The sequence below is a fragment of the Tauraco erythrolophus genome, chromosome 5, assembly GCF_009769465.1.
Source record: "Tauraco erythrolophus isolate bTauEry1 chromosome 5, bTauEry1.pri, whole genome shotgun sequence".
Lineage (NCBI taxonomy): Eukaryota > Metazoa > Chordata > Aves > Musophagiformes > Musophagidae > Tauraco > Tauraco erythrolophus.
The window spans coordinates 38398835-38420677 of record NC_141469.1 but is presented as its reverse complement, the minus strand read 5'-3'; the positions used below and the strand labels follow the sequence as shown (position 1 = coordinate 38420677).

General features: G+C 41.4%; 2 protein-coding genes across 2 annotated transcripts; one reads left to right on the top strand and one right to left on the bottom strand.

Annotated features, from left to right (window-relative positions):
* Nucleotides 1-1534: 1534 nt before the first annotated feature.
* Nucleotides 1535-5795, bottom strand: CLRN2 (clarin 2). The gene is made up of 3 exons (XM_009984855.2): nucleotides 5543-5795; nucleotides 2245-2424; nucleotides 1535-1800 (listed from the first exon to the last, which is right to left on the bottom strand). The coding sequence occupies exons 1-3, from the start codon at nucleotides 5793-5795 to the stop codon at nucleotides 1535-1537; spliced, it is 699 nt and encodes a 232-aa protein (XP_009983157.1).
* Nucleotides 5796-7041: 1246 nt separating this feature from the next.
* On the top strand, nucleotides 7042-16589 carry QDPR (quinoid dihydropteridine reductase). Its single transcript, XM_086612213.1, has 7 exons — nucleotides 7042-7128; nucleotides 7282-7374; nucleotides 8822-8918; nucleotides 10572-10712; nucleotides 13073-13181; nucleotides 14386-14469; nucleotides 16446-16589. The coding sequence occupies exons 1-7, from the start codon at nucleotides 7042-7044 to the stop codon at nucleotides 16549-16551; spliced, it is 717 nt and encodes a 238-aa protein (XP_086468339.1). The 3' UTR covers nucleotides 16552-16589.
* Nucleotides 16590-21843: the final 5254 nt, after the last annotated feature.

Sequence of the window (21843 nt, the reverse complement as noted above, 5' to 3'; positions counted from 1 at the left end):
TGACTTTGGCTAATAACATTTCCCTTGAAACTAGGCCACTGACTGCCAAATGTCTGCTGGTCTTGCTGCATATGTGCTGAAAAAGACATAAATAATTTTCATTTCTTACCTCACACAGAGCTTGCACATACACTGCTGAAGCATTTAGCGTAGTGATTTGAGTCTGCTGTGTAAACTGAGAGTACTCTGAAAGAGTTTTACAACTGATTTTATACGAAAACCAAATGAAAGTAGAAATAAACAATAGTTTTATCAGTGATTAGTCATTTGAGTACATAAAATATGGTTTTAGACGCTTTTGTTGACCCTTACAATACCAGTTTTGTGAAGAAGTCTTTTCAAATAAAAAATAAAGAATTTTTGTATATCCTGACATGTTCTTAAAGCTTTTTGAATTCCTTTTCTAAAAAAGTTAGTATTTTTTTCAAAGAGCTTTTCACAAGAATAGAGTTACACAACCTAGTGGTCTGATGAAGAGTAACTGACTGCAAAATAATTAAAATTTAATTTAGACGATGACTTCATTCAGTCAAAGACATTCTTCAGTTATGTGTAGGTTCTATTGCTAATAGGTTAGTATGTGTTCACTCTAGTAGTCAAATTCTAAAAATGGCATGCTTAATGGCATATTATTTTCTCTGAAATAATTCATTACTTGTGACCCAAGAACTGGATGACTGCCTGTCAAAATTGTGGTACTTCCTAACAAAGTAACTTTTCCATGCATTTAACCATTTTTATTCATTTTAATATTTTTTCATTATACATCACTTTTACTTGATTTCAGGTAGAAGCAAGAATTGACAGGGTTCTGAAGACCATTAATCTGTCAGATTATTATTTTCCAGGTTATCTAAAAGCACTATTACTTAGTTTCTGTTTACTTCCAGAAGCTGCAATGAAATCTTCATCTTGCAGCTAATACTTTTTTTTGTAGTCTCCACTTCTTTACTTTGTGGGATTTGAAAATTTCTGTTTTAAAAACATTTCACAGCCTGTGCTTCCCCTTAATTTTAGCCTCACAGATGACCAAGTCTTTTTGTTTCAATGCAGTATATCATCGAACATACCTTATATGGCCCTCTCAGCATTTTCCAGATAATTTTGTGAAGGTAATTGGCAAATGTCCATTCTTTCTGTTTTGAAATAACCCTATATTATCAAAGATTTGTGAGACATGTATTTTCTTCCTAAACAGAAAAGACACTTGGTTTAGCTGAAATCATGTTTCACCGTAGCTTTCTAAAATAACTCCAAATGCAAATTTTCTGAAAACGGCAAACAGCATATATTCACTGCAGATATTGGTCGGTTTTGAGAATAATGATATTTGTAGCATTTGTTTCTCCCACTTTCCCACACTTGTTAATTGCTGGTATTGTAGACTGACCTTAAAAAATACTGCAGATTTTCACAAGTGACATCTTTACTCATGTTTATCCCAAAGTCATCCATCCAAATCAAAAGCTGAAGAGACAAGAAGCTGTTTCTATCATGACAGTTCACTTGACCAAAGTAGTTTTGTGTAGATTTATTAGTACATGATATCTTCTGCTGTAACATTTGCTTCTTCTGTTTTAGTCTTAATTTTAGGGAAATTAATCCCACTGATGGCTATTAGCAGCAAATTTACTGCATGTGCTGTGGCACTTGCCACACAAAGCCAAAAACAGTCTTCAAACCGTTCTTCTAAGATAACAAATTGAAAGACGTTTTCCCGAAAATTGGCAATTCTTTCTGTGAGGTGATGAAGTTTCACAGCAGCCATAAAGCTGGTGACTGCAAGTACTATGAATCCACCTGCAACAAAATGAAAGAAGTATTCACTGTTGCTGTCAAAACTAGACAGATGTTTTGGTCGTGCTTCAGAAAGGCTTACTGAATTCAACAGTGAGCATTATACAGAACAGGGATAGACTTAGGCATGGCTTAAACACCTTCGAAAGGCTTAGTCTTTATTGTATAGCCAAACATCATAATTTTGTAATTTTGTTTGTAATAAAGTCCTTTTTATCAGTAATACGGAGCGTTAACACTGGCGTTCACAACTCCTGTACGAAGTGGACTAGACACAATAAGCCAAGATGCCACCTCACAGTTCTGTTTTAGTAGTTGAGAATTCACTGCTGCCTTCATTTTATTCAGAAGTATTTAAGTTGAGGAGATAGTTAGTAAGACAAGAGAATGAACTTTTAACATTTTGCATGAATTCGACTCATGAAAAATACTGATAAATGATTTTACCTGCAAGGAAGTTCCAAAGGCACACTCCTGCTGGACCTTTAATAGCCCGGTAAGGAACTTTTATTGCGTTAAGAATGCAGAATCCAAAACTGACCAGAGAAAAGAAAATGGCCACACAGAGGAACATTATAATCATCACGTGCAGGCCTGTATTCAGCTTTTTCACCATGTGTGGGAAAACTGGCAAGAAAAAAAAATCAACTATTCAGTGCATAATTTTTGTTGACAACAGTAGATGTCACACTGTACTGGTGCTACAAACTTAAATTATTCTTAAAGAAGACTATTTTTTACAGAGGTGATCAATTTAGGTAGTTACACGCATCTTTGTTCATGCTGCTTTATCTGTCGCTATATCATGGAACCAGGGATTTTCTACTACAGCAACAATCCTTGACACAGGTTCTGTGAATAAGGATTCAGGCTTAAGTCCTGTTTCATTTATCTGTAATGTCTTTATCTCTGCCGCTGTATCGTCTGCTGCATTCTTTTCTGTCTCTTTTTCACCTCTGCTGTCCATCCCAAACTCTTTTTTTTGAGCTTCCCATTCCTGTCCCGTGCTCTTAATCTCATCCCTTTGACGTCTGTGATAGTGCCAGTTTCCTTGTCCAGTCTCTTGCTGCCTAAAATAGTCTCTCTCCTTTCAGTGCTTATTTTCTCATGTTATTCTTCTTTCTCTCTCTTCCTCTCTCTAACACTGGCTCCAGTGAGATCCCTAATCCAAGGGATCTCCAGATCTTCAGTGAGATTCCTAATATCACGGCTTTCCACTCTCAAATTCCATTCTTGGTTTCTCATTAGTGTTCATGCCCCCTTTATGCTCTCCTGGGTATCTGGCAGTGTTTTAGTTACATCTGTAGGAAGCTTGTAAACTACTGCAGTCGGGTGGGCTTTAGGTGACGTGCTCACATGTTTTGCTGTAGGCATGAGCTCTTCCCCAGCAGCCTGTTGCTCCTGTGCCTCTAAAGAATGGTAACTTTCTTGGTTTTGTCTTCACAGTCAGTTACTGTGTTGGAGGGCCAAACTGTCCGGCAGCAGGAAGTGTGGAGCACCTGAGCATTCAGTTTATCCTGCAGCCCATTAGTAACAGAATCAGAAGAAATATGAGTAGGGAATTGTAGGTGGCATGCTGACTGACAGGAAACAGAGCTGCTGATCAAGAACCCTAAAATACAAGCTGATGAAGAAGAGCCCTTCAGGTAGCATAGCACTGCACACTCATACACATTTTGAAGAACTAACTGCCTAATTACTAAAAAGTTACTAAAAAGAAGGCACATTATATTAACAGAGTGCTTCCTATGCTGTATAACTGAAAAAAATTCTAAACGAGCCACATAAAAAGCAGGCAGCAATAACTGGTAGATGTCACAGTGAGTATCAGGTGTACAATTTGGTCATGATGACATGACAGAATTCTAGTAGATTATGTAGAAAAGGTCATACTGTACAATGCCTGGCTTCCCCAGCTCTTTCTCAGGGCTTGATGCAGTTGTCAAAACATAAGCATCTTATGCCAATTAAGATGCCCTAGAACTACCATAACAACCACATGGGACTAACATACATGCTACACTATGTATGGGACACCTCCAGAAGCAGCAGCTGGAGGCCAGATGATACACCTTGAGGAGTCTAAAATGGCACTGGACACCTATGATGGCAATTGAATTGTGCCGTCACTGTCTCGGTTAAAAGACAGCGTGCCAGCTGCAAGCCTACTCTAGTGACTGCTAACAAACGTGATGGATCTATTTAAGTATTTAAAAGGGAAAATCTCTGGCACGCTTATTTACATAAAGGCATGGTTGTGCCCACTGCACTTTAATGACCCAATTTTACAGTTCTAAGAGGGAGAATTCATACTAGCTTCAGTGAGAGCTTTGTTTGTCTAAGGGGTATAGGATCATGTCCGATTCAGTCCAGAGTGATGGTAGAACATTAGACCTTCCTCTCAGGTTTAAAGGGGATTGTCTACTTTTTTCCTCATTCTCTGACAGGACAGGTAGACATTCTCTCTGACAGTCCCAGTGAAAGAACTGGGACTGTATTTCTGAATGCTCTGAAGAGAAGCAGACCAGAGCTGGAAGAGCTTTGACCTGATGGCCTGCCTGCCAACCGTTCAAACTCACTTGACAAAGCATTTGAGTACAACTGCTATATCCATGTCATGAAGTTGCAGCTGCAGTCAGAGCTGAGCACGGCTTGAGTATTGTAAAAGCAACTAGTCCAAATTCATCACAGCTTAACAACTGGTCATGCTGATCTAAGTTAAGGTTGCTCTGGTTCTCTTCCTCTTTGCCTCTGCAGTCCCACAGTCCTGCCTTCCTTCAGGTTTTCAAAGTGGTGCTTGTGCAGTTGTGTAGTCAGCCATGATCCTATGGGAAACTAACTTTTTTTTTTTTTAGGTTATTTTTTTGGTCAGCTTAACTTTCTGAACTACCTCACCATAACAACTACTAGAGCCATGGCGAAGGATGGGGCAGGACAGCATTGCCAGGGAGAGGGTAAGACTGCGGAACCTTCATCTCATATGGGCTGAAGTCACAGTGGATCTGCACACTGAATTAAAAATCTTCAGTGCAAAATACCATTTTCACTGCAGCACAGGATGTGTGAAAACTGGAAATCATCCAAAGTACAGATCAACATCTGAGTGCTTTTGAGACCTCCAGAAAAATCTTTTAAGTTAAAAGGAATACATTAATAAGAGTTTATACATCTTTTAAGAGTTCAGCAATTTTTCTCTCCAAAGTTACCAGAAAAGAAGGTAAAAATTTCTTCAACATGTCAATAAAGTTAGGAGTATCAGCTATGGCAGATGTCTGCATTAGGACAGCTAGAGAAATACAGAAATGTGGCCAGCTAAAGAAATCTCTATTTCTTAAAGGGGAAAAAAAAAAAGAGTTCAACAGAGAAGGCAAGGATAGAGGCACAGAGAGACTGCAGAGCAACACTTGGCATAGGAAAGGGTCAGTCAAGGGGAAAGTACAATTTACAGTGTCATCTCCAAATTGCTTTCACTCCCTTCACATGACTAAAAGGAAACCCTCTATCTAGCCCTAGGGATTTTTTTCCGATCTTGATTCCTGGATTACAGAACATAATGGGAAGAAAAAAGCTAGCCTGAAATGATAGAGATTTTACATTCGCACTCGTATCCCAAACCATAAAGACCACAAGTCAGCCACAAATACAGATTTTATAATAATGATTTGCATTCTATAAGTTCTGTAAACAAAAAGAATGGAGTGCTTTTAAAGTTGAAGATTAAAGATTCAATCAAAATTGTACTTACTTGTGAATTTGGAACGCCGCCCGCCCAACCCACACTGGCGTATTTTGCCACCCCGAAAGAGTCCGTAATAAATTTCTCCAATGAACTTGACCAGCTCTGGATCTGTGGCATTGACCAAATCAGCTCCTGTTTTGCAAAGGGTCTTTCCAGTCATCCACTTCGGGATCCCCATTGCAACAACAATCAAGATGAAAGACACAAAACTTATTAGAGAAGCCAAGGCAAATAAAGTCTTTTTAAAACAGCCAGGCATCCTAGTGGTTTCAAGGAATCATCTCCAAGGCCTCTCGGCAGCAATCAGGCACATTTCCCATTTTTTCCCAGGCTCTGAAACACACGAATGAAGAGCAGGCATTTCAAAATACATCTCATTGTATTTTGAAGCTCTGGAAATTAATCTGTATGGTTAAAAATCAAGTCCAAAAATATATTTTGCTGCGACACATCCTGACATGGTTGCGAGTAACAGCTTCATTACACCGTAGTGCGGCGATGCTTGTTTCTGCAGAAAGTAATCCTATATCTAGTGCCTGGCTAATGTTTCATCAGAGGTTTAATTGTCCCGCTCAAATGACATCAAGTTCTCTATTGTAACCTCATGGGAAGAAAATTAGGAGCAGAATCCTGGTTTTTAGATTATTAAAAACGTGGGTAAATAGCTGCGTGCAAAAGACAAAGCATTAAAACCACATAATTCGGCATCAGGATTCCGCTGAGCTGCCTGCTCCGGGCGCTCGCTCCCAGCCCGCCTGCAAATGTCACTGCCGCCACGGCTCCCGGGAGCGCCGGGACGCCCGGCCCGTCTCCAGCCTGTTAGCGGAGGGACGTAACGATGTTTCACGATGCTGAGATTTGACGTACGACTCTGCTGGATTAAACCGGGACGCGCACGGCTCCGTGCGGCCCGGCCGCAGCCCGGGAGCTCCGGGGCTGGAGCCGGCGGCGTAATTCGAGCTACAGGTGCGATCCGGGAGCGCTGACGAAAACCGGCCGTACCTGCCGGCGCGTCTACGGTTACTGCTACTCAAGGCGTGCAGGGACTTTTATAACCAGTAATTAATTACTCCCGGCAGTATCCCTGGGAGGCAGGTAAGGCAGCCCGGCGCTGGAGCTCAGGCAAGATGAGCGCCCGCCCCACACCGGCACACCGCCGCCGGCCTTCGCCCCGAGCCAGGCCCGCCCGCTGGCGGCGGCGTGCCCGGGGGAGCCGCGGGTGGGGAATGTCCTGCGTTAAAAGCCCCGCGGCGGCACCACCCCAACCCTTACGGGCCGCGGCATGGGGATGTGGATGTCTCCTCCTCCTCCCGCCCCCGGCACGGCCCCCGGGAAGGCAGGAGCGGGACCCGCCCCCCGCCACCTACGGCCGGGCACCGCCGCCCCGGGCCCGCCCCTGTGCGGGGGGCAGCCCGCATGCGCAGGCCGGGCCGGCTGGTCGGAGCCGGAGCTATAGCGAGAGCTGCGGCGGGGGCTGCGGCCGGGCCAGGAGGCAGGCGGCGAGCATGGCGGCGGCGGGCAGGGTGCTGGTGTACGGGGGCAGAGGGGCGCTGGGGTCCCAGTGCGTGCGGTACTTCAAGTCCAGGAACTGGGTAAGCACTGGGCCGGGAGCGGCGAGGCGGGGAGCCCCGCCGGGACGCGCTCCCACGGGGGGAGCCCCAGCCGGGAGAGCGCCCGAGCCGCGGGGCAGCGTGAGGCGCTTCGGGGAGCGGGCCGCTAACGCGCCGTTCCTCTCGCCGCGGCAGTGGGTGGCCAGCATCGACCTGGCGGAGAACGAGGATGCCAGTGCCAACGTGGTGGTGGGGGCGACCGAGTCCTTCCCCGAGCAGGCCGAGCAGGTGGGTCCGCGTCGGGCGCGGGGCGGGCGCAGCGAAAGCGGTGCATCCAGCCGCTCCCGTCGTGTCGTCCTGCGCCGGCCCTTTGCCTGCCGCTCTGGCAGCAGCAGTGGGGAAGGCGGCCGTGGGAATGGGGATGTGTCCGGCTTCAGGCAAGAAGCCGCCGCTGTGGGACCAAGGAGCCCGGCCCGTGGCGGACCTGCTGCCGTACCGGGAACCCGAAGATCCTGGCTTCTGGTCGTGGCTTCTCTCTTTTTTTTTTTTTTTTTTTTTTTTTCTAATTTCCTTTTAACTGCATGCACCCATGATTATAGAGAAAGAGCTTGCTCTGGGGATGATTCTGGAGGTTCAGCACGTAGGGCAGTTTTGCATACTTTTTCTCTTGGTGACTTGGAAAGTTGCGGACCGAATCATGTGAGTATAACGAAGACAGATTAGGACATCTTAAGATGCGATGCTTGTTTCTGCTGTCCTGACTCATAAATGTGTTGTATGGAGGTAGGTGCTCAGAGCATGCAAACCGTAAGTCCTGATGGGATCCCTAGAGAATGCACTGGTTTCCACAAAGGGGAATACGGGAGAATCCAAGGAAGCCTAAAACCTTTTTTTCTTTATTCTCAAGGGATAGTAAATTCTATTCTATCTATCTATTATTTTTTAATTTTAACTTCCAAACCTATTTCTCTTATTGATAATCTGAATCACTAGCTAATATGTTTTCTTTATATCTACTCAACTTTTAAGGCTTTTAAAGAGTAATATAGAATGTTTACAACATATTTTTCAATCCTGAGCCTTTGTGAAAACCAGTGGATTTTTTTCTTTGAGAGATGGATTATTTGTTTTTCACTTTATCAGAGAAAATGCATAGCCAACAAATTCATTACCAACTGTGAAGTCTTATACTTGAAAGAGAGAAAGATACTGGATATCTAAAAGTGCACAAACTCAAATTTAGAGGCCAGACTTGAACTGATGGTTGTGGTCCAGATAGAAGCAGTAAGAAGGCTTTAGGTCATTTCTTTAACTATCATCAAAAGTGACACCAGTAGTCCTGGTCACACCTGGAGTTTCATTTCCAGTATTAAACAGCACCATACCCAGAGAAGAACCTGTCAGAAGGTAAGTCACAAATAAAAATTTTTGTTAATGTTATTGGTAAGGGTCAGATCTTCAGTCTTGCTCCAGTCAGTTATTTCCAGTGACATCACGCACTGTACAGTCTTACTTTCATCGGTCTGACTTTCATCTGTGGTTATCTTTCATTACAATTATTTTGTTCAGAGTTCATAGATCATAAATGTTAATTTTTTGCAGCTATTTAAATTGTTATGTGTTGTGTTACTCAGCTACATAACTGGAAAAAAGTAACTTTGAAGCAGTCTTGGTATTTACTCCTTTACCTTATTGGTCCGTTATTTTCAGTATGTTTTTGTTTTGTGTATTGAAGGTGACAACAGAGGTTGGAAAACTTCTTGGTGAAGAAAAGGTGGATGCAATCTTGTGTGTAGCAGGAGGATGGGCTGGAGGCAGTGCCAAAGCTAAATGTAAGCTTTCGTTACATGGGTGCTAGTGAACACAGGAATGAAATCAGGGAGGAATCCTGAAAAATCATGGTAATAAAGATATTTGAGATCCTCTTTCTTCCTGAGTCCAGAAGAGGACATGAGTCCAATCACAGGACAGCAGCTCAATCACAATGCTGCTTAGTGCTTCTCTGAATTTTTGCTGTCTGTTCAATTTGCACAGTGCTTTTTGTTCTCAGTAATGCTGTTGGCACCAATTTTCATCAGAAAAATCTTGATGCACTTTGTGAAGGAGTTCATCTATAAAATAACTTTTGCTGAGGTTACCTGTGTCAGGCAAATTACATAAGATAGTGATTGGGTAGAAACATTGATGTTTCCTAATGCACTGCTTTATGCATTAAAACCTCAGTTGCTTCCTGCAGTTCTCTGAGCTGTTACTGTGCAATACAGTATTGGAAGGAGCTGTCTAATGACCTGAGATCATACCATGGAAAAAACCTTTCAGTTTAAAAAAAGCTTTTAAACATGTAATACTCAGAATGAAATTTTATACTTTACCCACTCGTGTAGATATACAAGAAGAAAAAATAGCCTTGTTTTCTGTCTGGAGTAAATCTGGTAAAATGTGTCCTTTTCTTCCCCACTTCCAATTTGGACATTACAGGCAAAGATTTGTAAGAAGCAATAGGGAAAAGCATACACACTTACACCACAGTTGCATTATATTAGATTGTTATTAGTGTGCCCTGTATTTTAAATGTGGTAATTTATCATAACCGTCATCTATAGTGATGTTATTGGTAGAGTAGCAGGATATCTTGGGATAGGTGGTCAGGTTATGCCACAGAGCTATTTATGCTTGTTCCATATTGTGTTATGGAAGCGGTTCTTTCTGAAAACTAAGATCTTTTGCATGGGAAAAGAAGAAAATCAACAACTAACCATGTCAATATTGATAATAAAAAACAACCAAGAGAGTTCAAATTTTGCTTTGATTTGAAGTTATTGGTGTACCTCCCCAAGTAGGCTGCCTTACCAGAGGTTGCTCTCCAGTACGTAGGGGCACTGGAGTGCACGCTTGGTACAGTGCAGATGCGTGCATCTTTGATATTCCATACCAGCGTACTAATGTCAGACAGACAGATGGCTTCTTGGTTTATGAAGTAGTCTGGTGGTAAGAAATACTTCTTGTTCAAATCCTGTATCTCTTGGAGCCTTCTGTCTGCATGCCAGTGGAGCATACCTCTTTTGGAGCTAGTGAGGAAGTTCTGGAAAGAGACAAATCACACTACTACAAGGTGAGATGAGGCTAATGTGAGAGTTCTGAGATCCTTGCAATAGATTAAAGCAACCCTTAGAGGAGTTTCACGAACTTGGAAATCTTTGAACCATTAATGGAGAGCTAATGGAACTATCTTGTGTTTATTTTTTAATTTATTTCTGGTAGTGAGAAAACAGATCATTGCCTAGAATATATGCTGTAGAGCTGGGACTCAGAGCCCAAAGAGAAGGGAGATATGAAAGACATCCATTGATACTTTACCTAATGTGGAAGTAGAAAATGGTAGAAAGCATGTTTTCATAGTCCTGTTGCACTCTGTGTAACAGTAAGGAAATTAGTTACAAGTCTTCTGTCTTTTAGTTAATTTCACTAATTCTCTTCCTAATCAGCTTTATACAAAAACTGTGATCTGATGTGGAAGCAGAGCGTTTGGACATCGACTATTTCCAGCCACCTAGCCACAAAACATCTGAAAGAAGGCGGCCTCTTGACTTTGACAGGAGCTCAAGCTGCTTTGTCTGGAACCCCAGGTGAAATGTTCACAGAATAACTGCTGGGACATCAGCAGTTATAGCTGTCTGTTAGTCTGAGCATTCTTGTTTGTGAAGCAACAGTTTCACTCCCCAATTTCTTGACATCTAGTACAAATGGGAAATTGCTGCTGAAACGCTTAAGGAAAGTGTAATTTTACAGGTAGCAATACTGAATCTCTTGAAGCTGGAGTGTAAACAGGTAGAATCAGTGTTTAAATAATATTTGAGGTGCACTGGTGAAATGTACTTGGCTAATACATGATACAGTAAAAAAAAAGTTTGGAAAATAATGGAGAATAGAAGCACACAGCACACTAAGTACAGTGCTTAAATAAAGTTAAATCTCCTATTTGTGTTCTGAAAGGCAGAGTCCTTAATTGCCCAGTTTTTCCGTTGGTGATGACTCGTCTGATTTTGTTAACTGTGCTTGTCCTGTTCATATTCTGATTCCAGTCTACCTTTGCTTTAGACACAGTTAAGCTTGTTCGCCTTCAGGTTTTCCCTCCATTAGCTATTTAATACAAACTTTATTGAGTTTTTCCATCTCTCTCCTTGCTGTGTTGGTCTGCATGGAGGAAGAAATCTGGGAGCAATTAAAAAATTTTCTTTTAAAAAAAACACTGACACAGAGGCCCACAGGCAGAGAGAAGAAAGTTTTTGAAACAAATCCTCTTATTTCTCAGTCTTTTATTAGTGTGACTTAACAATACTTTCATGCGACAGATACTAAAATTTTAAAACATACAGATTTTGTCAATCTTCCTGAAAGCTGTGTCCAAAACTGTTCAGGAAAAATACTCTGTATTTTCTAGTTAATAATTTATCTCCTGTGTTTACAGCTGCATCTGGCATAGTCTGAAGATGAAAGGCTTATTTTGTGAGAATAAGCAGATGTATAATTTTCTGTGTACTACTGACTGACTGGAAAAATGTGAACTCTGGAAAACTTTTAATGTTTTTTGTTAGGGTGATTTTGGGAGGTAGGGACCACAACATAGGAGTCAAAGTAATTTGCTTTCATGTTTTGAACTAGCTGGTTTCAACGAGTCTGGGTTTTTCTAAAAAACAGAGCAGTGCTTTGGGCAAACACATGCAACTTATTAACATCAGGAAGAATTGGGAAAGAGTTGTTACTCAACTTTTACAAATACAGCTTGTTACTACCAGGCGTTACGGAAGGAGTAATCTCTTTCTTGTTTGCTGTTAGCGTGATTTTTCTTTTCCTATGTGAAAATGTTGAATCATTGAAGAATACTGAAACAGTTAGAGAAGCAGTCTGGCAGTGATGGCTAAGAAACATAGAAGCACAAAAAGATTTAAGAAGACTTGGAATGTTTGGTTTAGACAAGAGGGAAGTAGGACAGAGATGCAAATATTTTTGTTACAACAGATAAGTGACCTGCTGCTGCCCATGATTTCTCGTAATAAACGTGGATGTTATACACAATATGTCTAACTGAATATAGTGGAAACACTTCTACAGCGCAAAATTACCTTTGTAACTTTGATTCAGAATACTTCCGCAGGAGCATTGGAGAGGGGTTGTGTAGTTAAATAGATGGGCAGAAGGGCATCCAGTTGTAGACAAAATACATTTATGCTTTTTTTTTTATGTGCTTAATGTGTGTCTGGACTGCTTGGCAGAGGTACATACCATGAGAAATCTCAGACCTATAGCACTCTGATTGTCCAAATCTTGTACCTGACCACTGTGCCTTATGCTCTCATTCCTGTTGCTCTTACACTGCTAAATACTGTCTGCCTAGAAAGCAACAGTGCTGAGAAAGAAGTTTGCTTTACCTGCAGGTTACCTAGTAGTTTTCTATCATCAGGGTTTTTTTGTTGTTGTTATTGTATTCTCCAGAGGGCCTGTCAGACTTGGAATGCTGACTGAGTGAATTACGGTTCTAGAGAAAAATGAGCTGTATGTGTTTGGACCCAAACCTGCAAATACCTTAGTGATATGATTAAAATTAATGGATGATTTCCTTATTAAAGTCTATGAGCAACTTCACACTTAATCGATTAGATTTGGATGGGGCCGACAGGGCTAACCTTACTTCAGGGTACATTTGGGTACATGAACTAAACGTACTTAACTCAGTAAGCTGCTTATTTCTGTAGTGCTGAGCAGGCTGCATACTGTGATAGTTCCTGGATGTCTAGTAAGAGCTTTTTTTTTTCTTTTTTTACTTTTTTTTAGTATGTATCTTTTGATATGTTTTAAAAGTCTGATTCTGTTCTAGCTGTGGTAAGTGGTCTTAGAAACTCAGATTGTTTGATGAATATTGTCGTAGTACTGATGATATTGAGAGCTGGTTTGATCGTGTTCTGATTTGCCTGTTTTTAATTGTTAGGGATGATTGGCTATGGCATGGCCAAAGGAGCAGTGCATCAGCTTTGTCAGAGTTTAGCTGGCGCCAAGAGTGGCTTGCCATCTGGTTCTGCTGCGGTTGCCATTTTACCGTAAGTGGTTGCATAGTTACCTCTGCGATGCTTTATTTAATTACTGCTGTAACCTGGAGTCACATGGATATGCTTGCGATGTCCTGTTCGCAGTACACAAGCAGCTTCTCAGACCTGCTTACAGCTTCATGGAAGAAGGAGGCGTCTTGAATATATGAACAAAATGATACACAAGTCACCCTAAAAATGATTAAATTATTTTCTTTTCCTTTGCAAAGCAGTAGTGGACGTTAGGATTAAAATTTGATTCCCTTTTAACCAGTTTCACTGTAGCCAGTCATTAGTGTCTGATTTTTTTTTTTCCTGTTTTTTTTTTTTTTCAGTATGGACAGAACTTTGAAAATGATATGAGCTATTCAGCACAGTTTTAGACTTAGGTATGTGATAATAGTAAAGCAAAGGACTACTTGAGAAGTTTTTACTTGGTTAAAGATGCTTCTTTATAAAGTGCAGCATATCTGTGCTTGATGAGTAAAATCAGGTCACTTTGAGGATCTGTGAAAAGAGAAAGTTTATCTTGTATTTGCCTGTCACAGCTTTCTTTTTGATGAGGAAAGCTAGTAAAACGTGGATTGCCTAATAGGTCTTCAGTATGTCAGAAATCTTCAGTATGGCAGAAACCAAGATTAGTGGACTTTTGGGCATTCTGTGCTTACGTAGTTCTAATGCAAAACTGTCCTTGAGTGAATTAAGGGAGTAATTAGACCTTGGATTGTCAACAGCATCGCAGTGAGGGAGTTGTGAAAAGTTTGCCCCCTTAATATCATGGCATGTAGTGTAAATGCATATCATCGAAGTCGAAACTTCATATGCTTGTGCACTGAAATCTCTGCATTTGCACACTGGCAGGAGGCTATTTGAAAACACGGATGTAGTGCATATGTGCTGTGCAGTTTATGCGAACAAGCATATTACTGCCATTTCCTGTCTGCATGAGAGAGACTGGAAGGGAGCTGTGGGCTAAGTGATTGCCCTAATGGGTGGGATGTCATCAGCGAGCCAGAAAGGTGAGGGGTTGTAAGTTGGAGCCTTTGATATATATTGAAACTGATGGCTATATGCAGTTAACACGTGTAGGGGATGCAAGGGAAATGAATACCATGTCGTACAAAAGTCAAGCATATGTTACAGTGATGAATAGAAGCAGGTGGTGCTCATCAGAAACATGATGTATAAATAAAAGACTTATCTTTTTTAATCACAGAGTTACCTTAGATACACCAGCAAACAGGAAATCAATGCCTGATGCAGATTTCAGCTCCTGGACGCCCTTAGAATTCATTGCTGAGTGAGTATCTGTGTGATACTGAAGCAATTCCTCACTGTCCGTCTTGCTGCTGCATCTTATTGCATGTTCTTTCTGAATAGCTGTCTTGGATTTGGGTGGCTTTTTCCTCCCTTACCTCCTCCTTGTGTACGTTTCTAAATCACGTTGAGCTTATTGCGCAGGCTTCTTAACTGGAGAAAATTAGCTCAACTCTGTCAACTTCAGCATCTCCACGCCAGTTATTCCAAAAAAGGAGATAGCCTTAAGCAGTTGGGAGCCAGAGAATCTCATAAAGCCTGTAGACAAATTAAATTGCAGACAGCAGATGCAGAAGACAGTAGTCTGGCTTAAAGGTAAACTGCAAATACGCATGTAAACTTTGGTGGGATTTTTTTTTTTCCTTTTAAACACTCTTTACTGCCCAGCCTCTGGTGCGTTAGTTCACTTCTCTCAGCGGGCAAAATTCCTGGTCTTATTTAGAAAAATTTAGTCAAGATTTTTTTTTTTTAACCCATCATCCACAAAGTCGTGTCTTGAATGATGTTGCAAAATGCTGAAAGTTCAACAGCAGCTTATTTAATAGCAGGCTGAGACTAAGGCTTACTCTTTCTAATTTCTCTGAGGTAGAGAAGGTGCAGCATAAGTACTGCTTTCTGTGATGTGATGGGGAGTAGCAAAGATTCTGCTGAGAGTGAGCTGTCAAAAGGAAGAAAGTAAGGACACAACTGTCTTGTCTCTTTGAGGAAAAACAAAGATGAATCTACATTCATACATTGTAAAGGGCTTTACTCTTACACGTTTAAGTCTTCTGGAACTGACACTGAAATTGCATTTACCTATTATTGCTGATTGTTGAAGAGAGTAGTTTAGTTCTGACATTAGATTTCTCTGGGTTTTGTGATTATTTTTTTTGAAGTTGAATGTCAGAGTGGGAAATGGTTTTTGTTGCTAGAAGCCTATACAGCTGTTTGATGTGGCTTTCTAAAAGGGCCTCATCAATTGAATTTAATTGGCCTAAAAATGTTCAAAAAAAATCTTTAATTTATTGCGCTCAGGAGGCTGCTTAGCCAGATGTTGTGGTTTTAAAAATCCATTTTTTAATTTCAACTTTTAAGTATTTTACCCTTATGGGAGAATTAGGTTGATTGGTTTGTTTTTGTCTCTTGGGTTCTAATTCCTTAAACTTTAAATCCAGCTTTGAAAACAAACTCACTGGCTGTGGAAGAAAAACATCCAGTGTTGTTAAGTGTTGGTAACGTGCATCTTGGGAAGAATGCAGGAAATCTTTTCCCATAGGGCACTTGAATTTTGTGCCCTGGGAGCCCTTGTGTCAGATAACAGGACGTTCCAACATGGCTGTTGCTATGTCTGCAATATTGGAAGGGTTGATGGACCTGAAAAATACACTGCACTTTCTGTATTATAGGGTATGTAATGATATATATCCTATATAAGGAGTGTTCTGGTGTGCTACTAGAGTGAGTCCATCTTACTCGGCATTGTTTTGGATATCTTAAGGCTTTCTGTGCTTCTGCCAAGACCACTTTCACAGTTAAATATCTAAGCGTTATAATGACCTGTTGGCAAAGTAATGGCTTTAGTAACTCTGTTTATCCATGAATCTGTGTTCCTGATATGTACTATAAAGGCAACTGAAGTAGCCTCTCCTTCTCCTTTTCAAAATTTTGGGTTTTTTTTGACTTGGAAAAAACTTGCCACTTTGACATTTTAAGCTCCAGGCTTTTTCCTTTGAGATGTTCTGAAAATCCAGTATGTGTACCATAAAGCTGTATGGATTTCTCTGGGCCTCTGTCCAGCTCTGGAGGTCTGAAGCCAGTGGTCACATTGCTAGTTTACAACATACACAAAAATCACTAGAGAGGGCTATAGGAAAAGAAGGAAAAGTAATAGGCTTTATTTTATGCTTCCTTTCAATATACCTGATAGTACTTATTTTTCTCCTCCTTACCCTGTTTTATCCATTTATTTTAAAACAGAACCTTTTTTGACTGGATAACAGGAAAGAATCGACCAAACTCAGGGAGTCTAATCCAGGTGATAACTACAGGAGGGAAGACTGAACTAGTTGCAGCACATCTTTGATGTTGGTCACTGAAGATGGAGGAGCTTCAGCAAAGGACAAGCTATGGAAAATCTGTCTGCCAGTATAATTTGGATGGTCGTCTATACCCAGTGACTGTAGTTACGTCATTAATGGAACCAGATTTCTAGTATTTCTGTGCTGTCAGTTGTGAGCTATCAGCATTTATTTACCAACAAGTGTCAAGTATTTGTCTCTAAATGAAGGTGGCAGGCTTTAAAGTCTGTAGATGTCCTAATCCTCAGCATTATATGTCAACTTACCTGTTTTCTATGAAATGGGAATTGTGCTTAATTATGTCATGTAATCCATATATAATGGTTGGATTTTTTTTTTTCTCAGTAAGTGTTTCTGGCAACTTACTGTGAATCTTGCAGTAGTCTGTCTGTCTTTTTCTGTCTGAGAATGTAACCTGCCCTGCATATTATGTTGGCTGTAATTACAGGAAAACATTGAAGTCATATATGATGTCCTAGTCTTGTAACATTTTTCTTGTGAATGTTCCAATGGAGCTAATGGAACTGTGTAGAGATTACTCACTTGAGGAGGAGTTCCTAATTTGTCTTACAGTTTATAAGCTGCTGTCAGGCCTACAATTGTAGGATAAAACAGTCATTCTGCCAAATGATTAGTATGTTTTGTGTAATTCATAATGGTTCTTCTTGAAAAAGCAAAGTTCTGTAAAGAAGTACTAGAAAAAACATACACACACTTCCATTTGAATATGGAACTTTTTGTGCTAAATAAATGTATATTGGTTTATGTACTGGGCTATCTCCATCACTGTAATCCAAATATTTGGATAACATTTTAATGAGTTTAACTGAACTTGCAGTTCGGATATGGCAAAGGACTTCATTTTTTACTTATTTACTTCTGATTGTGCTGAGTAAAATGTGCTGGAGGTGCAGAAGAGCTACTAGCCATGCCTAGAGGCAGGCCTTCAGCTGGAGCAAATATTTTCTTTAATACAGGTACTTTATGTGGAAATATAGTTTGGTTGCAGAGTGAAAGTATTGCCTGTTCTGAGCATGGGCTTACATGGAACCAGTACTGTCAGTTTTTTTTGGAACATCTTGAAAACAATTGAACATGCAAAGTTGTATGTATGTTCTCTCTATGCACTTTTTTTTAATTAACTTCAGGGTTGTGTTGGGGAAAGATTTACTGCCAAGAGTCAGGAAGCCTTTCCCCTCTTCCCACTAGAAAAAGCTTACATGTGCCCATGTCACTTTTAACATGGTCATATGGCTGTGTGATTGCCTTTTTTGGTATGACTGTCCCTTTACTCGTTTTATTCTGCTAGATGCAAAGCTGTAGAGGGGATTTTTTGTCCTGTCAAACCAGTCATGAGCTGTCAATTCATGAAGCTGATTTTGATTTTAAATGGAAGACTCGTAGCCTTACTGTTTGACCAGCAATTTCTACAGGCTAAGTGTACAGACGAAAACTTCAAGGTGCTGATAAGGAATGAAACACGAAGGTGTTACTCCATTATTCTGGAAAAGGGAAGAGATGTACTGTAAGGCTTCCTGTTGCCAAGCTAGCTGCATTTCCAAGTTGCTTTCAAGTTACTATTTTGTGTTGTTTTGCAAACATCTATTGAATTGTGTCTTGGAAGCTTCCCTGAAGAGCAGATCAAACCTTGAATGGTGAAGGGAGCACAGCTGGGATTCCAGAGGTGTATTTCTACAGTTGTGTAAGAGCACAGGGCTAAGGACCTAGCAGGCGGTATGGCTCATGGAGATTTTCACAGAATTTGCTGTGGCAGAAGATGATAACAGCAAATTGGACTGGGACGAGCAGAGAATCTTTTATTTGCTAAGGGCTACAGGGGCTTTTCAGGCATCTTTTAGAGATTATGTGCATGTACATAATCTCTAAAAGTTGTTTAATTAATAACCTGGTAACAATTAATGTTCGTATTAATAACCTGGTGAAAAAGGCAAATGACTGGTCATTGGTTGTGTGGAATTAAGTTGAAGGTTGTGACTAACCAACACACAGATTATACAGGAGAAAAGAGGGAAACCAGGTTTAAATTTTCGTAGACAACACAAGGTCAAGCAAAGACAATGAGATGTAATTCATGCATTTCAGAAGCTAGGCTGCTTCCTCCTCCTTCAGTAGAAAGACCTGATTATCCTGGTAGGAAAACCTGAGGCAAATCTGTGGTTCTGACCTAAGTGCTTCAGGTGTGTTCTGCCAGTGTCAGCTGCAGGGAGGGCCTTTAAAGCAGTTGTCTACTCTATGCTAAGGAGAGGGTCACTAAGCTTGTGGAGATCTAACCTGAGCAGTTGTCTCCCTCCGTGTCATATCACATGAATGCACTAGCGCAGGTCTAGAAGCAGAACAGCTGTGTTAGGACAGTGTTGAACATGAAGCAGTGCCACCGGTCACTCTGTGCTGCTGTACATCTGAATCAGTACCGGGTTCAATGCCTCACGGGGGTCTGCAGTGCGTATCCTGGCTGCTGTTCTCACCCAGCTAATTAAATGAAAGGCTGTGGTTATTGTAAGACAGAGTAGTTGTATAAATGCATGAGATGGAAGAAATCCATGTTGAATGGAATGTGAATGTAGTAACAGGAACATTGTCCTCAACTGAGCTTTCCTTCTTCCACGCTTTCTTGAAGGGGGAAGAATGGTAGAAAACAGAGCAATTTCTCCATTCTGTAAAAGGTGTCTACTGTAGTGTCCTCATTCAACTTGTACTGGTGTCTACTGGATAAGAAGTGGTAATACGGCTATTGGGAAAAATAATATGTTGACTGCAGCAATGTAAGAGTGGTGAAATATACAGACTGTGAAACAGTGAATAATGTTGAAACGTAATTGTGAATGGAAGACTGTTGACTGGATTGTTAACTTTTATCAGTTGCAGGAAGGAGTGGAAAGATAAGAAAATGATATTACTGAAGCCTTAGAGTGAGGATGAAGGTGTTGGCAATTGTATGTCAAGCCTGCTGCTGGAGGTGAGAGATTTCAAAACCTGGGGGATTTGATGGAAGAGGCTTTATGTGATTAGTTTCACTCTGTGTCTCTACAAACTTTATTCCATTTAGGTAATTGTCTAGGAAGAAAAGCCACCCTGATGCTGCAAACATCTAGTTTGCCTGGATCCTTCAGCAGGCTCAGAGATCTGTTGGTGCTGCAATTAGGAGGAGAGGTATGGGGCCATTGTAGCGAGGTGAATGTCAGTCTCTTCTCCCAAGTAACAAGTGAGAAGACAAGAGAAAATTACCTCGGGTTGCACCAGGGAAGGTTTAGATTGGATATTAAGAAAAATTTCTTCACCGAATGGGCTGTCAAGCATGGAACAGGCTGCCCAGGGAAGTGGTTGAGTCACCATCCTTGGAGGTACTTGAAAGATATGTAGATAGGTACTTAGGGACATGGTTTAGTGGTGGACTTGGCAGTGCTAGGTTAACAGTTGGACTTGATGATCTTCAAGGTCTCTTCCAACCTAAACGATTCTATGATTCTTTGAGAGGTGTAGTCTGTAGGAACTGCAGGGAGTTAATACATACTAAACGCACAGACATGCACAGACACAACTGGGGACAGGAGGTCTGTTGTGAAGATTTTTACAGAATCACAGAGTGTTTTGAGTTGGAAGGGACCTTTGAAGATCATCTAGTCCAACCCCCCTGCCATGGGCAGGGACAACTTAGTGCTTCTTATTGCTTCTGCAATACCTAAAGAATTTCCACTCTGGTGTTGTTGAGAACCCCCAAATTGTTCAGCATATTTCACTATTTATATGGCACCATCAACAACAATGTAATACTGCAGAAACAAGAAGTTTATCCTCCTTTAATTTAAGGAATGCAATATTTATTAATTTCTTATCTATATTAAGCAGCAGAATTTACCATTTTTTTTTATTTAGGACTGTACAACTGGTGCTGTATTAAAAAGTTCACATGCATAGATCAAATTTAGCGAGGCACTTTTCTACACCACCTTCTTTTGAAGATGCATGCTACTCTTTACTAAAGAGACTGGTGTGGTCTGGGGAGAAATAAAACACAAATGGTGCCGCGCAGATCAGTCCTGCTGTTACGCTCTAACCCATTTGTGCTCAGCATTCTCGGTTTTACAGAGTAGCAGTCTACCCCTTGTTCTTAGGAAAGGGATGTTTCCAGACCTGAGTCAATGTGTGTTTGAGAAGATGATGCAATTACACGGTACGTCAACATACACATAGGTGCAATTACCCCATACTGGGGCGGCCGTTACGCATAGCGTCAGATACAACTGTGCAGAGACAAAATACCTCTCTGCCAGAATGCCATGGCAGCAGGGACAGGTCCGTTCTGTATGATTTTTTTTTTTTTTTTCTCCTGCAGATTTGGAAAAAGTAGATTTTGATAAAACACAAACAAATATAAAAGAGACTTGTACAGAAGAGTATCAGTAGTATCATTATGAAGCCAAAGACCTCCAAATACTGCACAAGAAGCTCTTTTCAATATTTCAGGCTGTGGTGATTGACCCTAGCTGGACACCAGGTGCCCACCAAAGCTGCTTTCTCTCTCCCTTCCTCAGCTGGACAGGGGAGAGAAAATACAATGGAACCCTCGTGAGTCAAGATAAGGACAGGGAGATCACTCAGCAATTACTGTCATGGGCAAAACAGACTCAACTTGGGGAAATTAGTTTAATGTATTGCCGATCAAATCACAGTAGGATAATGAGAAATAAACACTAAATCTTAAAACACCTTCCCCCCCACTCCTTCCTTCTTGCTGGGCTCATCTTCAATCCTCAATTCTCTACCTCCTCCCCACCCTGAGCGGTGCAGGGAGACAGGAAATAGGAGTTGTGGTTAGCTCACCACGTGTTGTTTCTGCTGCCCCTTCCTCCTCAGGGGAAGGACTCCTTACACTTCCCCTGCTCCAGTGTGGGGTCTGTCCTATGGGACACAGTCCTCCATGACCTACTTCAACGTGGGTCCTTCCCATAGGCTACAGTTCTTCATGAACTGCTCCAGTGTGGGTCTATTCCATGGGGTACAGTCCTTCAGGTATAGACTCTTCCAGCGTGGGTCCCCCATGGGGTCACAGGTCCTGCCAGAAGCCTACTCCAGTGCAGCTCTCCACGGGGTCACAGCCTCCTTTGGGCATCCACCTGCACCAGTGTGAGATCCTCCATGGGCTGCAGGTGGATATCTGCTCCACCATTAACCTCCATGGAGGGCAGCCTACCTCTCCATGGTCTTTACCACAGGCTGCAGGGGAATCTCTGCAGCACCTCCTCTCTCATCTCGTTCACTGACCTTGGTGTCTGCAG

Bases quoted from the DNA above. Each gene is read 5' to 3' on its own strand.
- CLRN2 (XM_009984855.2), bottom strand. From the start codon at position 5,795: ATGCCTGGCTGTTTTAAAAAGACTTTATTTGCCTTGGCTTCTCTAATA. The intron at 2,425-5,542 runs GTAAGTACAATT...TTTTCTTGCCAG, and splicing joins GCGGCGTTCCAAATTCACAA to TTTTCCCACACATGGTGAAA. The intron at 1,801-2,244 runs GTAAAATCATTT...ATTTTGTTGCAG, and splicing joins CCTTTGGAACTTCCTTGCAG to GTGGATTCATAGTACTTGCA.
- QDPR (XM_086612213.1), top strand. From the start codon at position 7,042: ATGGCGGCGGCGGGCAGGGTGCTGGTGTACGGGGGCAGAGGGGCGCTG. The intron at 7,129-7,281 runs GTAAGCACTGGG...TCGCCGCGGCAG, and splicing joins ACTTCAAGTCCAGGAACTGG to TGGGTGGCCAGCATCGACCT. The intron at 13,182-14,385 runs GTAAGTGGTTGC...TTTTAATCACAG, and splicing joins GCTGCGGTTGCCATTTTACC to AGTTACCTTAGATACACCAG.